We start from the raw sequence: 15221 nt of genomic DNA on the forward strand, positions 1-15221 counted from the left end.
CTAAATTATCTTATAAAAAATGGATTGGTCTTTTTAATAACAGGATATTTAGTCAAGATACAAACTGCAAAGTAGTGTTTTATCTCTGGGCAACTGAATCATGGCACTGAATGAAATGACTAAGTACTAAGTGAAACAAATGCAAAATACAAGTACACTATGTGGACTTGATTTATTGACACAGACCAATTACTTTTACTTGATCTTCCAACTTAAACTGATCAAGCTGAATCCATGTACCAGATGGTCTAAATCCAGTATTCCTTATTTCACAAGAAATGTTGTATTTACCCAAAGTCCCACCCTTATGACTGGCTATTCTCATTCAACCATAGGTGGTGCTGTAACATACCACCTGATCTATTACTGAAAGACACTACTGTCAACATCCTTGTATGAAATACTGCAATATCCATAAATAAACAGATATTATCTACTTAAGAATATGAGACACAACTAGAATAAAATTATCTTAATGACATTTTCAACCACATAATATGAAACCTGCACATTCACAAAGTACTATATTATTAAAAGAATACAGAAATGTGATATATTTCTACACCACATATATAAACCCTTATCATTTGTAGTTGTTGTTAGTTTGTAAAACTATATGCCTTACACTTGGTCATGCTACTTAGCAAAAGTGTGGTTGTAAACTAATGGACAAGATTGTAAGTAGAGGCAGTCCAAGGCTACAGACAATAAAAATTAAAAGAAAAAGACATTTCTGAGAAAAATGGTTACCATACTTGGGCAAAATTAAATTCCCTGACTTTTTTGACCTTTTCCTGACCAAAGTATTTTGCTCTCTGAGCATTTAAACTTATGCTTGTAATGTATCATTGAACTATCTATTACCTATAGTAGTATACAAAATTGCAAAAAAAGATCTGTTGTTTAATAAAAACAAAATGGGAGCTGCATTAATGTTAAAAGTCACAATTGGTTTAAATGTCATCATGTAAAACTTCAATGTGATCACTCACTGTTTCAAATTATTGGTACTGTATCAGAACAACAACAAAAGCAGTTTATCCAGTTGTTTATTGTAGTGTATACAAATGACACTTTTTAATTCTAAATTAAATCTTAAAAACATTATTATAGCATGAAAAATAATACAGATTTTAATATATGTGATTACTATGTTTCAACTTTTAATAGCTGGAGGGAACCTGTTTAACTCTTGTAAAATGGAATATTATTAAACAAGTATTGCTTATCTGTATTAAAAATTTATTAAAACAATATGTCCTGATGTGTGTACGTGCATATAAATAAAAAAACTTTCAATTGATAAACATACACTGCATTCAACTCATATTTCCATTATCTATAAAACAAGTGAACACTTTAATGAAATCATTCATTGACCAGAAGCATATTGTATTATTTTTCACGTTTTGATCAAAAGTATTGGTATCTTTGAATTAACAAAGCCATACAATGTTTAAAAAAATAATTTTAGGTTTATACAAGTTTTGTTTGCTCATGAATATGCCAAATTATTCTTACAAATAACTAAACTGTAAGTTCTAATTACACATACAGGACACTTCAAACACAGAATCATGCATATTAATAAATCATCCACATTTATAGTTGCATTGCAATCCTACACCATTACAATGTTCAGTTGTACCCATAAAACCACAGTAGCTGGTACATGAATGTTACTGTATACAGATATGTTCACCTCTGAGAGTGATATTGTCAGGTTTTGATATATGAACAGGGTCTGGAAGTTTTTACAGTAAGTGTCTGAGAGATGTTTTGTAGTATGCTGACTGACAATGGTTCTAAAGTTTCAGCAGTTTGATTCATGTTGGTAATGAAAAGTGAGAAATTTTCTTCAAAGATTATGAAATAAGAATGACTGAGGTAAATAAGAAATGAGCAGGAAGTTCTTCCAAGAGGATGGAAGTTATACTTATGGTAAGAAATGTTTTTACTACTCATAATGTGAGGTTAGGCTAGCTTTAAAACAGATTCCCAGTTTATAACCATGTCAGGTTTTATTAAGCCACAGTTCTTTACAGCAGGTGTCTGTGACTTCTTGGCAATAAATTTCAACAATAAATGACAGCACACAATCTACTTGTTTTAAAATAATATATTCAAAACAAGTATAACATATGTACAAAAATACTTCACTCTACTGGTTGTCACAGTTGTGTCTAGAACTTTAAATAATTGGTTCTTTTTGGTCAGAGTCAACACAGGCCAGTTTGGTTAATTTAGAACACACTTTGACAAAACAAATCATCCTCATCTACTCTGGTATTGCAATATAATTACCATGAGGTGGCTCTAGTGTAAGACAAACTAGGGGACAACCTATGACCTCACACAAGACCAATATAAAGGTGGAATGCTTTCTGTCTACCAAAATCACTTCTCCCAACCTTGCTCAAGGCATGGACTTGCTTTTTTTCATTCTTCTGCATGCTAGACACTGAGCATGTCTACATTATTATGCAGTGAAAAGGTTAAAATAAATATAGCAATGATGAACAATGGTATCAGTAGGCACTTTTTTCTGACAAGACTGATGTATGTTTGTTTGAATAAGCTACTATCCATCAAGGTATGGTACAGTAATGGGTATGCTACCTATAATTGAGAAATGAAATATTAGCTAGCATAGAAATTAGTTTAAATATATCATGTACAATTAGAGGACTATTTCTTAGAATACTGTAATTATACTTGATTAAAAATACTGATTTCTATTGGCTAACAACCTAATTTAAATGCACTAAGTTCTGTATACCTTTTACAAAATATGCACATTTTTAAAAACATTGTTTTAACCCTATCTACTCAACTATTCTTTTCTGTGCATGACACAAGAGCTTGTGTGTCTTATATACGAAATTTTATTAAATTATTGTTTTGTTAAAGCAATTAATGTAGCAAAAAATATTAGCTAATAACCTGTATCTTAATATTATATACATTTTAAGTTCTAATTCTGTAAGAAAATATTTTCAAAAGCCCTGAATTTCCACCAGTGTGATGGGCATAACATTTTTTTAAAGTTTGTTTCCTTCTGTATTTTGTTATCACCCCTTGAATATTTGCAAAATTTAGCATAAACTATTCCCTATAAAATCCAATACACTCAGACAAACCATAACTTTTAAAACTTTCAGTTCTGTCACAGAACTATCAAATAGAAAATCAGAACCCTCTGCCACACAGAACTGTCACATCCTTTCTTTCAAGATTTATTAAATAGTTCTCGCTTATGTTTAGTTATATATTACCTATAACCAGCAGGAAGCATCTATCAAATGCTGTTTTCAATTTCTTTATCTGATGAGTATGTAATTATCAATTTCAATCAGAGTGCAAATTTATTTCCCACAAGAAAAGCAACCAGAAGCTTGTGTGAGTCTGCAACAGTTCTTATCATACAGTGAATTACCCATGATCAGTGACAAATAAAAAATAATAAGATTATACTTATCACAAAAGTATCACAAAATTTCTAAGAGTGGAAGAGAACATGACAGAAGCAGAAAATCTTAATTGGGTTATGCAAAAATATGAAAATGGGCAACTTTAGAAGAATGCAAAGAATAGTTATGTGGTTCAGTGCTGAAATATTGAGAGGCATAAAATGTAAATCAGTCTGAAGGTGCAATTGAGAATGAAAATGAAAATGCAAGAAACAGCTTGGCCCAGGGTGAAGATTTTCAAAGCACGTCTATTTACCATGAGTACACATCTGATGAAGTGTCTACAAAACATCAGCAATATGTTAGTGTTAATAAATTAAGATTTGGTGATTTTAGCAAAACATATAAATCTATTAGTAATTATCCCTGTGAATGAAATTTCCCAATACAGGATATAGGTAAATTATGTTCTCATGGGAATGGTTTGAGAAGAAAATGTAACTTTCACAGTAGATGATAAAAAGAAGCATTTCTCCTCATTTCATTACATTAGAATTCGTAGCAACAAGGAAAAGTAAGAAAGACATTGGTTGGTTTACTCTTCAAGCAAAATCAGTGTTTGTTTTGCCTGAAATCTATTTCCCTCCTTAAGAGTATCTCACAGTTGTAATGATTGGAAGAATCTCATTAGTCATCTCAAGAAAACAGTTCAGATCACATAGTGTATGCTTTGAAATGGTTGGGATCAGGAAAGAGGCTGAAATACATAAAGACTATCAACACAGCAATTCAAAATCAAGTACAATGGAAAAGGCAATGCTGTGGCATGATATTTTGGAGAGATTCTTGGCCATAATTCAGTATTTAGCATTGCTTAACATTGTATTTAGAGGACTTAAGGATAATTTAGAACAGGAAAGAAGTGGAAACTTCTCAAACCTGGTGAAGTTTACATTTATCCTGTTCTTCAAGAACACTTACAATGCATTGAAGATAACAGCATTCATAATCATTATTTGGGGGAAAAAACATTCAAAATGACTTAATATCATTGATGGTAAAACTTGCAATTATTCAAAATATACAGCAACCAAAATACTATTAAATAATTCTGAATGTAATTCACACCAAATAAATAACAAAGATACTGGTGAAAAGCTGAGAGACTTTAAAGAACATTTTGTCAATTTTTGGTGGTATAAAAAACTACGGTTGAAAAATTAACAAGTTGTGTACTTTTACAAATCAATAACCTAGTAATGGAGATCAAAAATTGCCACATACAAGGATATGATAATGAATCTAACAACCAAGGAGAAAAAAGTGGTGCAAAAATAAAAATACTAAATATTAATCCTTTAGTCTTCTTTATACCTTGTTGTCACAGTTGGAATTTAGTATTTGGTGATGTAGCAGCATCTCATTTGTAGACAAAACATATTTTTTGGTGTTTTGAAAAAGCTGTATACATTACTTGCTGGTTAAACTGAAAGTTGAACTGTGTTAAAAGAAAGAGTAAATATTACTGTCAAGGCTTTGGTCAAAATCAGATGGGAAATCAGAGTAGAAAGTGTGAAGGTCATCTAACACCAATTAAAAGATAATGGTGATTGTCTAGAATGCAGTTTGATACAAGAAAAAAGTTTGAAATACAAGTTTGTACTTTCTTTAGTAGTGTTGTACAATATTTGAGTGAAAATAAACCTAATTAATAAAATATGGCAACAGTGTAATATGCAGTTGGACACAGCATTGAAACATTTTGAGGAATTTTTGCATTGGGTAGATGATTATATAAAAAATGGGTTTCACTCTGCTCATAATGACTGCCAATAAAATAGCTGATCAAATGGGTATTCAGAGGAATTAGGCTATGTGAGAAGAAAATAAATTTTGATTATGAGTGTTTGTTTTTGTTTATTTGTTTTTTAATTTCACACAAAGCTACATGAGGGCTATCTATGCTAGCCATTCTTAATTTAGCAGTGTAAGACTAGAGGGAAGGCAGTTAGTGTTCACCACCCACTGCCAGCTCTTGACCTACTCTTTTACCAATGAATAGTGGGACTGACCATCACTTTATAATACCCTCACAGCTAAAAGGGCGAGCATGTTTGGTGTGACAGGGATTTGAACCCATGTCCTTCAGATTACGAGTCAAATGCCTTAACCACCTGGCCACGAGTGTCCAGCCAAAACTAGTGCTGACACTGCAGACATTTTCAGAACAATATTTCAATGCCATCATCAATATGATTTCTGTGAGCTCTGGACCACGATTTGAGGGGTTAAAAATCTACTATATCAATTTTGGTTTTCTGTACAATATTTAATCTTTAAAGAACAAGTCCAATGAAGATCTTTTACACTATTGTAAAGAACTACAAGTATTACTTATGCTATATGAGTCATCTGACTCCGAGATAAATGGCAAAGAATTATTTGGGGAATTATGGATGTGTACCAAGGCTGCATCTCCAAATATAAACATTCATGATTTAATAAAACATATTATAGATAATCATTTAATTGAAGTTTATGTAGCATGTAGAATTATATTAACAAATATGATTACAGTTGTTTTAGCAAAAAGATCTTTTTTTAAAATTGAAATTAATAAAAACTTGCTTAAAATGTACTATGTGTCAAGAGAGGTTATTGGCATTGGCTATTCTTTCTACAGAACATAATCTAGCATCAAAATTAGATTATTCCTCTGTTACTGATGAATTTATCACTACCAAATGCAGAAAAATGAAATAAACTTGTAATTGTACCTATCCAATGAATTGGTATGATCTTATATTGGTGTTTTATTTCACTTAATATACAAAATTTTTTCTTGCATCAAGGAACCTCATGCATGACTTTCACCAAGAGCCTTGCTATCTCTAAAGCTGCCTCTGCAGTTAGTGATAAATTCACTTACTTAACCCTGTGGGTTACCACAGTTGAATACAGTGCTTTAAATAATTTTTCTTTTTTGTCATCAAAAGTCCACAGAGGGTGGTTCGGTTACTTTAGAAAACAACTGACAAGATGAGTATTCTTCTCTACTCTGTTTATTACAATACAATATGTCATTATAACACTTTGCCACTATACACTGTTTATGGTTAAACATACAAACACACTCTAGATCTATATCTCTCACTAATTTGTGCTAATGTGGCTGCCTATATATATATTACTCAACTAAGGCTAGAACTTTCTACAAACTACGACACACTATGATGTAGCAATGCTCACTTAAAGCAAGGAGAAAAATACAGAAGGTTCATGTAATACGACATCAATTTGCAACAAATAAACTACATAACAATTGCTTTGTAAACAGTTATATGAACAAACTTACCATAACTATAAAATATAAAAATAACTTACTTTAACATTTACACAATATAAATCAATAGTTTCGAATTAAACTGGAAATGAATAATAATGTGTATATCTAACAACCATGAAATTTCTGTGCACTACAGGTTTAGCTTCTAGCAATAACAAATGGGACAATTACTGTATCCACCAAAAAGTGAAAGTCTCATATCTGGACTTACTACAAATAAATTTAAATCTAGTGACTGTGGTGTAGTAGATCAAAATACTCAAGGATGTCCTGAGGAACTGATGTTTGCAAGAACTCTCGTGAATCAAAAGAATCAAGATCATCATTAGGGCCATGAACACAATAAACTGTGAAACTTGAGTTATGTTTGGATAAAACATTTACAAATGTGAAGACATACAAGTAGTAATATCATGTAAAAGAAGATGAAAGTAAAAACCTTTGAGGTAAGGTGTAAGAAGTCTGATATTAAATTCATACAGGTCAATTTACTACCTCACATTCAAAAGTTGTACAATCTAAGCTGTAAAAGTCTTGCAACTAATCAATGCTGCAGATTACAACTTGATCATGGAATATCAAGATGCCTTTAGCAATGGATCTCAAGACTTTTGCCAAAAAATCAAATATAAGATTGATACTGGAAATGCAGCCACAATACATCATTTGTATCCACTTGCAAAGTAAGATGAGGCTTTCAAAGAGATGGAAGCTCTGATGGAACAAGAAGTGATAGAACTGAATAATAATTCTTAGGTATCAACCATTGAACTTGTGAAGAAGAATAAAACCATAAAGTTCTGAATAGACTACCAGAAGTTAAATGAAATAACAACAAAGCAACCTGCTTACTGCCAAAGACTGACTCTATTTTGAATGTTATACTTGGATTAAAATGGTTTTCAGCATAAATCTTAAGAACAAATATTTTCAAGTGCAAGATGACAAAACAAGTAGAGATTAAGTAGACTATACTGTAGGACTGTGACAATGTAATGCATTACCATTTAGATTATGCAATGCATTTGCTACATATTAATGACTGATGAATGTGCTCTCTCTAAATTATCTTAGAGTGTTTTACTCATCTTCAAGGATACCATAATCACACACAGAAAGATCTATTATAAAACTTATGATGGTTTAGAGTAAATTCAGAATCTGACATGGAAAGAGAACTGAAACTGACTCCCATGAAGTATGATTTGCTTTAGCAGCATTTGAATTTCCATGAACACAAAATTAGCAGAGAAGTGTTAGCTGGTCCATCTAAAATGAATCTGTTTGAACTGTTAAAAGGTAAGGCGAAACATCAATGAACTTAAAGTTCATCCTCCATACAAACAGGTAAAAGACAAACTAAATTTTGTTGGACTACTGATTTCTTGAACTATACTCTTATTATCATCATTTTGTAAAATCATTCTCTGATATAGTTCATCCTCCATACAAACAGGCTAAAAAGACAAACTAAATTTTGTTGGACTACTGATAGTAAACAAGCATTCTACAAAATAACAAATTAACTACTACTAATGTATTAGCATACTCAACTCTTGAAAACTCACTCATTTTAGATACATATATTAGTGATGTTACATGTTTAGAAAACGTGCTATATAGTTGTAGTTAAATGATTCAGAGCAGTGTTATCTGTAACTACAGCATTGACTTTATCTGCTTTCAGAATTTTGATGCTGTTGTCTTGTTTTAAACCAAACTCCTTTTCTTTCATGTCATTGTTAAGGTTATTCCCATACAAATTATACTTAGGAATCAAATTATGATAACCAGTATCCATAATCTTACATTTGTTACAAGTAAAACCCAACAGAACCCACTGGTGACATTAATCCAATTTGACTGAACTCCATTTGTAAAAACCCTCTGCTTTCTTACATCAAGCCACTCTTTTATCAACTTTGTTAACTTATCTCCCAAATCTACAGACATAATACTTTTTCACAAGCCTTTAATGTGACATTTTATCAACTGTTTTCTGGAAATCCAGATACACCAAATGTAAATCCTTACCCTTATCTACATCATTTTCAAAAATGTCACACCATAAGGAATATGTTTATCCTGAATATTTAAAAATTCATCTTGAAAGTTATCTACATTTGATTAGTGTCTCCTGGTAACTTAGCTGCCTAATTTACATCCAATAATTCTTGTCACATCCCTTCAAGATTTGCTTTTTTGAATTTGTAACCAAAATATCATTATTCCTGATTTCTGTATGCAACAAAACATCAAACCTAATACTGCAGAGATCACTTAACACCCATATGATCCCCAATTTCCACCTTCTCAACAATTTCTATGTTACAAGTTAACAATAAACATAAAACAGAATAACTTCCAATAGGTTCCTTGATCAATTGGTGAAAAAAAAACATCCTAAACACTTTGGAAAAACTTTTTTCCTTTATGTTTTGATTCTAGTATTTCCCAATCTATATGCCTGAAATTAAAATCACCCATAATTATTACCTCATTAATAGATGATATCTGAATTTCACTGTAAAGTTTCCAACTAATTTCATAAGTATCATTTGGTGTTTTGTAATAAATTTCTACTGAAAGCATTTTCCCCTATATAACTTCTAACAGAAACAAGTAGGTTAAATTTCCTTGTTATTAAGTTTGATATCCTCAACTTCAATATATAAAGCCACTCCACTCCATCTCTTTAGTACTCTATCCCTATTAAATAGCCTGAAATTTCTGCCAATAAGATAATCTACATTTAACCATGTTTCAATTATTCAGATTATATCAAAATCATCCATTCCTTCTAGTGCCATAAAGTTACCTACTTTACTTCTTATACTTCTATAATTACATTAGTAACATTTTAGCCTGTCCTTAGAACTACTTTTATACTCATTTCCTGTGCTAAGATTTTCTCTCTATGTTTTCTTTTTTTTGTATTTAGTTTATATTAGCACTCACCACAATCTAGTCTTAGTTTAAAACTTCTCAAAACTTACCCTATTTAAATGTAAACATCCATTCTAAAAAGCTTCCTTCTCCCATTGAACTGATACCATAAGTCCCAACTAGTCCACCTACTAATCCTTGTATATTAACCTAAGATGAGCATTTAGTTCCTGTGACCTACTCATAATTTCATCTCCACAATTAATTCTCAGCAGTATCCAATACACAATTAAGTTATGGCCTTTTTCTTTAAATGCCTTTTATCAACCCTTTGTACTTACTGATTAGTTCCTCTGACCTACTGTTCCCTACATCATTATCCCATACATGTAAAATAAAAACTGCATCATTGCTAGCTATCTTTATTATATCTCTTACTCTGTCAGTTTTATCCTCTATCTGAGCCCCTGAGTAGCATAATCCAATTATTTCATCCCTGTTTACCCCATAGACTTTGGTATCCTCATGCCTTGTCAAGGAATCACCTATAACTTCCTTATCATCCACATCCTTCTCTGACCCTTTTTTTTCTTGCTCATCTGCACTAGTCAAGGGCTGACATTTATTTCTCAATAGAATAGGCTCATTACAGTTAAATCCACTATTGTTAGCCTAACAGTGCTCTTTCTAACATCTTGAAAGTCATTGTTAGCTGATGTACCCCTTGTGTATAAAAGCTTAAGCTCCTCTTGAAATCCTGCTGCCATTTACCAAAGTCTATGTTTCTCTTTATCTGTTGCCTCTACTTTGAATAGGATAGCCTCCAACATATTCTTCTATCTAGAAGAATCTATATACAAGTTGCAGATCTTCATTAATAACTTCTTTAAAAGTACATAGCCCCAAGTTTCCAAACTAAACTGAAGTCATTGCACCCATCAAACTTATTAGCACTTATGAATATAGCATTTTTTATTACTTACTGTTGTTTTTTAATTCCACTATTTATGTTCTATTTTCGTTTTCCAAGTAAAATACTGACCCAAATAATCTTAATATTTTCAGGTTTTACTGCTGCTTCCTTGTTACTAATTTACTCTTTAAATATCACTGATTACACATAAAATACCCTACCATAATGAAATTTTGGGCTTACATCCTGGCAATTCCAATCAGAAAAGAAATGCAAATAAAACTAGAGAGACTGTGAATATTAGAACATATCCTCCAAATATGAATACATATCTAATCACAGTTTAATTCAAAATGATAGACTGGTATTCTACAACATTATTACACATTGCAAGATGGCACGTAATTGTACAATAACAATAAACAAATACTGTAACCTGTCACGCTTAAGCTGTATAATTCTATGTATTATTCTTATAACTTAAGCTGACTTTTTGTTTAATGTCAAATAATTGTAATTATATATGTAAAAATGGCTGGTATGGGTAGAGAAAGCACTATGTAGAGGAGCGAACAATGTTTCGACCTTCTTCGGTCATCATCAGGTTCATAAAGAAAGAAAGGGTTAGTGACCAATAGCTGACCACATGTTTGAAGGCAATTGTGTAATTGAGTGTGGAAATATAGAGGGTGTGCTTAGATGTTGAATATATTTATTAATATAGGTATAAAGGTGTTCCTTTGTATTGATTTCTTTTTGGCTTGAGCAGGCAAGGAGCATTCCACTTGCCCCTGGAATTATGGGGAAAATATGGAACAACTGTGCTCAACAAAGGACCCAGGATGAGATCACTCTATGTTTGGAATTATAAAGAGATAGTGAATCTCCTTCCATGAGCAATAAACTGAACTAATATTGATCACAAAGAATGGCCATGTACACTCCAACCTGAGAGCCAAGCATCAAATCTGAACCAGCATTACAAGTAGGCTTTCACATAGACTGATGCCATTCCTACCTATATCTGAGAAAAAACATCCAGAGACTCGGTAGGAGGGCCCTTAACTTCACCTTCTTCTCCAAGTGTGGAAGAACACATTCTAATACTCAGAAGAAAAGCCACTGTCCACCACCCCAGTAACTGGCAATTGGGTGTGGTAAGAACTTCCTAGCTCCACTAGGAATAATGCACTTTGGGAAGCCCTGAGGAAGAATGCAATATGTGAAACAAATTTCCTCTATTTTTAAAAGCAAACTGTTCCTGATTTATTCAATCCAGTGATTAGAAGGGACAGGTAGAATGCTCTTTAGCATTACTTATAAATGGTCTATATGGTAATATGGTAATACCACCTGGTCAGCACCTAAATGGTGTTATGGAACATCTCATTTTTTCATAGAACCTGTTGTAATCAGTAGTACAAAAAATCAAACTTGTTGCTAGCATGGAATTGGACTGTGAAAAGCATATCTGTCTGGACAACACTTGCCATCAAGTGAGATCCAGTGGAAGCAAGATGTAAAAGATCCTGGAAAAAAGAGAGACAAGACTGTACAAAAGTACCTTCTCCTCCTTATAATCCAGCAGATACTATTAAAAACAACCACGGGGTTAGGAAAGCTCCAGGAAGAAAGCTACCTGAGCAGATAAAGAAGTCTGAACATCAGCTCATAAAAAGAGCCAGCAAAAATCAAATGTGTCGAATCTTATAAGATGTAACTCAGAAGATACCTCACTTGTAAAGACCAAAATATGCAAATGGATACTCAAGAATCCACCTCTAAGGAAATGGAGAAATTCAATGAAAACTAAAAGATTCCAGTAAAAACACAGTCTAGACAATCACCACAAGAGGAGACAAAGTGGTTCATGCAACACTTCCAGACCTGGCAGGCCAAAACAAATTATCAGATTACAACTGACAGAAGAGATGAGAAATAGATGGCAAAATAATTGAAGAGCTGGATATATCTCCTAAAAAACACTTATTAGAATATAGCAGGGCCTTAGGGTAGAAAGAAAGTCCTACAAATATGCTAACTTCTCCATTTTATGACGTCAACATGTCAGCAGCCAAAAAATTATTTCACCAGGAGACAGAAAACCAAGACAAGTAAACAGGTCATGAGGATACAGGGCCTATCTATCCTGTCGCATAATAAAATAATAAATATTCTGGCCTGAACTGGAAACATCAGAAAGGAGGAGAAACTAAATAGCTCCCCCTTCCACCAACAAAGGAGGAACAGAGTCAATGGGGACAAGCCAAAGCCCCAAAATCTCACAAATCCAAATAATTAATAGAAGAAAAGGAGCAGGATCCAAATCAGACTTGTCAGAAGCCAGCATAGTAAAAACATGTCAGAAAGCAGAATCTATATTCTCCCCAGCATCAAAAAAGACAACTTCAGCAGGCACTGGAGAAAACACCCCAGACCAAATAAATGTCTCCACCTATAACGTCTAATTTATTTTGTATTTTTTTTCAAATATACATACAACTTTTTAAAATTATAATTGTAATTCATTGTTTCCTTAAGAATTGCATTTTTTGTGCTCCTTGTGGATTTCAGTACAATTATAATACAAAGCACCAATCATGATTTTCTAAGAAAAAGTTATTACATTATCAAACTGAGGTACTAATTTGTAAATCTGATATTGCCAAGAGCATTTAAGTGGGGTATAAAAGACTGGAGCATGCTTATATAGGTAAAGCTAATGTTCAAGAATAGCTAGTTGCTATTGCAGGAATAAAACATCATACATATATTACCCATCATTTCATTAATGACTTGCACTTGCAACACCTTTTACTTTAATGTAATACTCACCTATCCTTTATTGACTCCAGGATAAGGCATCTGTGAGTAATCTGCATATGACGAATCAGTGTGGCTTCTTTAACAAACTTCCGATTACAATGGCCACAGGTAAGAGGTTTCACTTGAAGATGGATTGATCGAAGATGACGATTTAAGTCACCTGTGGCAAAATATATAGAGGGCATTAACTTATTTAAGTTCAACTTAAATGTACCCTTTATTTTGTATATTGACAAACAGAGAACAATGATGGAAAGTAAAACAATTATTTTTTATTGAATTAGTGATTGTGTCTGACATCTAAGAAGCTGTTCCTGCAACATGGTTTCTTCCCAACTTTTTGGATTTTCTTTCTCTAATTCTAACTATCAAGTAACTATATAAAAAACACAATTTCAACTATTTTGTTACAAATAAAAACATTTATAACATACAAATGAACCCAGGTTTTAACTCTGTTATGAGAATAACTCTACTTTGGAAAACCAAAACAATTTTTATAACCTTATTAAAATGTTTGTTTGCAATAATTTTGACTTTATAACTTTGTTCATATTATAAAACCTAAATTCTGGAATATCCTAACCACAAATCAAAAAGGAATTTATACAGCAGACACATTTTTGCCACAATAACATAATATTTAGGGGCAATAAAGGACCTTTTGGTCCATCCTGGCTGTCTAATCCTTTAAGCCAAACTAAAACTATTACACAAATTAATTAAAAACAAAAATTTAAAAACATCCCTTATCATTCATATGCCTATCAAACTTTCTTTTAAACTCACACAAATTTACTATCTCCACAACATCTGAAGGCAACCAATCCCATAGGCCAACCCTATTTGAAAAATAAAATTGTCTTACCTAAAGATGGTTTCTTCCTTGTCTACATCTATATTTGTGTCCCCTAGTTCTATAATTCTCTCTGTTAAGTATGAAAAATGTTGATGCATCAACATTATCAATTCATTTTAGAATCTTAAACACTTCAATAAGATCCCATTAACTCTTTTTTTTTCAAGATAAAACAATTTTAAGGATCTTAATCTCCTCATATGACAACTCCTCCATCCCAGGTACCATTTTAGTAACCCTCCTCTGAACCCTTTCCAGTAAATCAATGTCTTTTCTAAGGTAAGAAACATAAGACTGAACACAATAATCCAGACATGGCCTAACCAGTGACCTATACAATGAAATTCAAACCTCCTTAACTCTTAAACAGTGGGCATGTTGTAGGTTGCAGAATCAATTGATGATGACTGCCATTTAAGGGTTAAACTTGTACTCAATATTTGTGTATGTACAACCTAAAATCCTATTTGCCCTACCACTAGCAAAAGCACATTACTTGGATGGCTAAAGAGACTGATCAACCATTACACCAAGATTATTTTCTTTCACAACACTCTTAAGGTTGTTTCCATCCACATTATACTTAGAAATCAAATTATGATAACCCACATGCAATATCTTGCATTTAACAAAATTAAAACCCATCTGCCATTTTTTTGCCCAACTCTAAATGTTCTAAATCCTTTTGTAAAACAGCAGCATCCCTTTCATAGGCAACATATCACAGCAAATTTAAGTCTTGAGCCCATCCCTTCATCTATATCCTACTTGTGAGATATCCTACTTGTGACATTAAGTTTGATGAACTTCACTTGTAACAACTATCTGCTTTCTTACATCAAACCATTCTTTCATCTAATTAGTTAACTTATACCCCACATGTATAAAAACAATTTATTTTCAACCCTTTTATGTGGCATCTTGTTAAATGTTTTCTGAAAATACAAGTATACCAAATCTACTCCCTTACCCTCATCAAAA

The 15221-nt window shown here is 32.4% G+C and overlaps 1 protein-coding gene and 1 long non-coding RNA gene across 11 annotated transcripts in view; one reads left to right on the plus strand and one right to left on the minus strand.

Moving 5' to 3' along the window:
• LOC143244708 (uncharacterized) overlaps positions 1–15221 on the plus strand; it is a 48931-nt gene that overhangs the window by 13158 nt on the left and 20552 nt on the right. The window lies entirely within an intron of this gene.
• Positions 1–15221, minus strand: part of LOC143244706 (uncharacterized) — a 90437-nt gene that overhangs the window by 11817 nt on the left and 63399 nt on the right. For 5 of the 9 annotated variants that reach the window (XM_076489830.1, XM_076489827.1, XM_076489829.1 and 2 more), the window contains exon 6: positions 13391–13541. In XM_076489830.1, coding sequence (XP_076345945.1) covers positions 13391–13541 — 151 coding nt within the window. Of the gene's footprint in view, positions 1–1036; positions 2620–13390; positions 13542–14249; positions 14311–15221 lie in introns of those variants that run through there. The other 4 variants (XR_013025282.1, XR_013025283.1, XM_076489834.1 and 1 more) reach the window with 2 other exon arrangements.

This window comes from Tachypleus tridentatus, chromosome 2, assembly GCF_004210375.1.
Source record: "Tachypleus tridentatus isolate NWPU-2018 chromosome 2, ASM421037v1, whole genome shotgun sequence".
Lineage (NCBI taxonomy): Eukaryota > Metazoa > Arthropoda > Merostomata > Xiphosura > Limulidae > Tachypleus > Tachypleus tridentatus.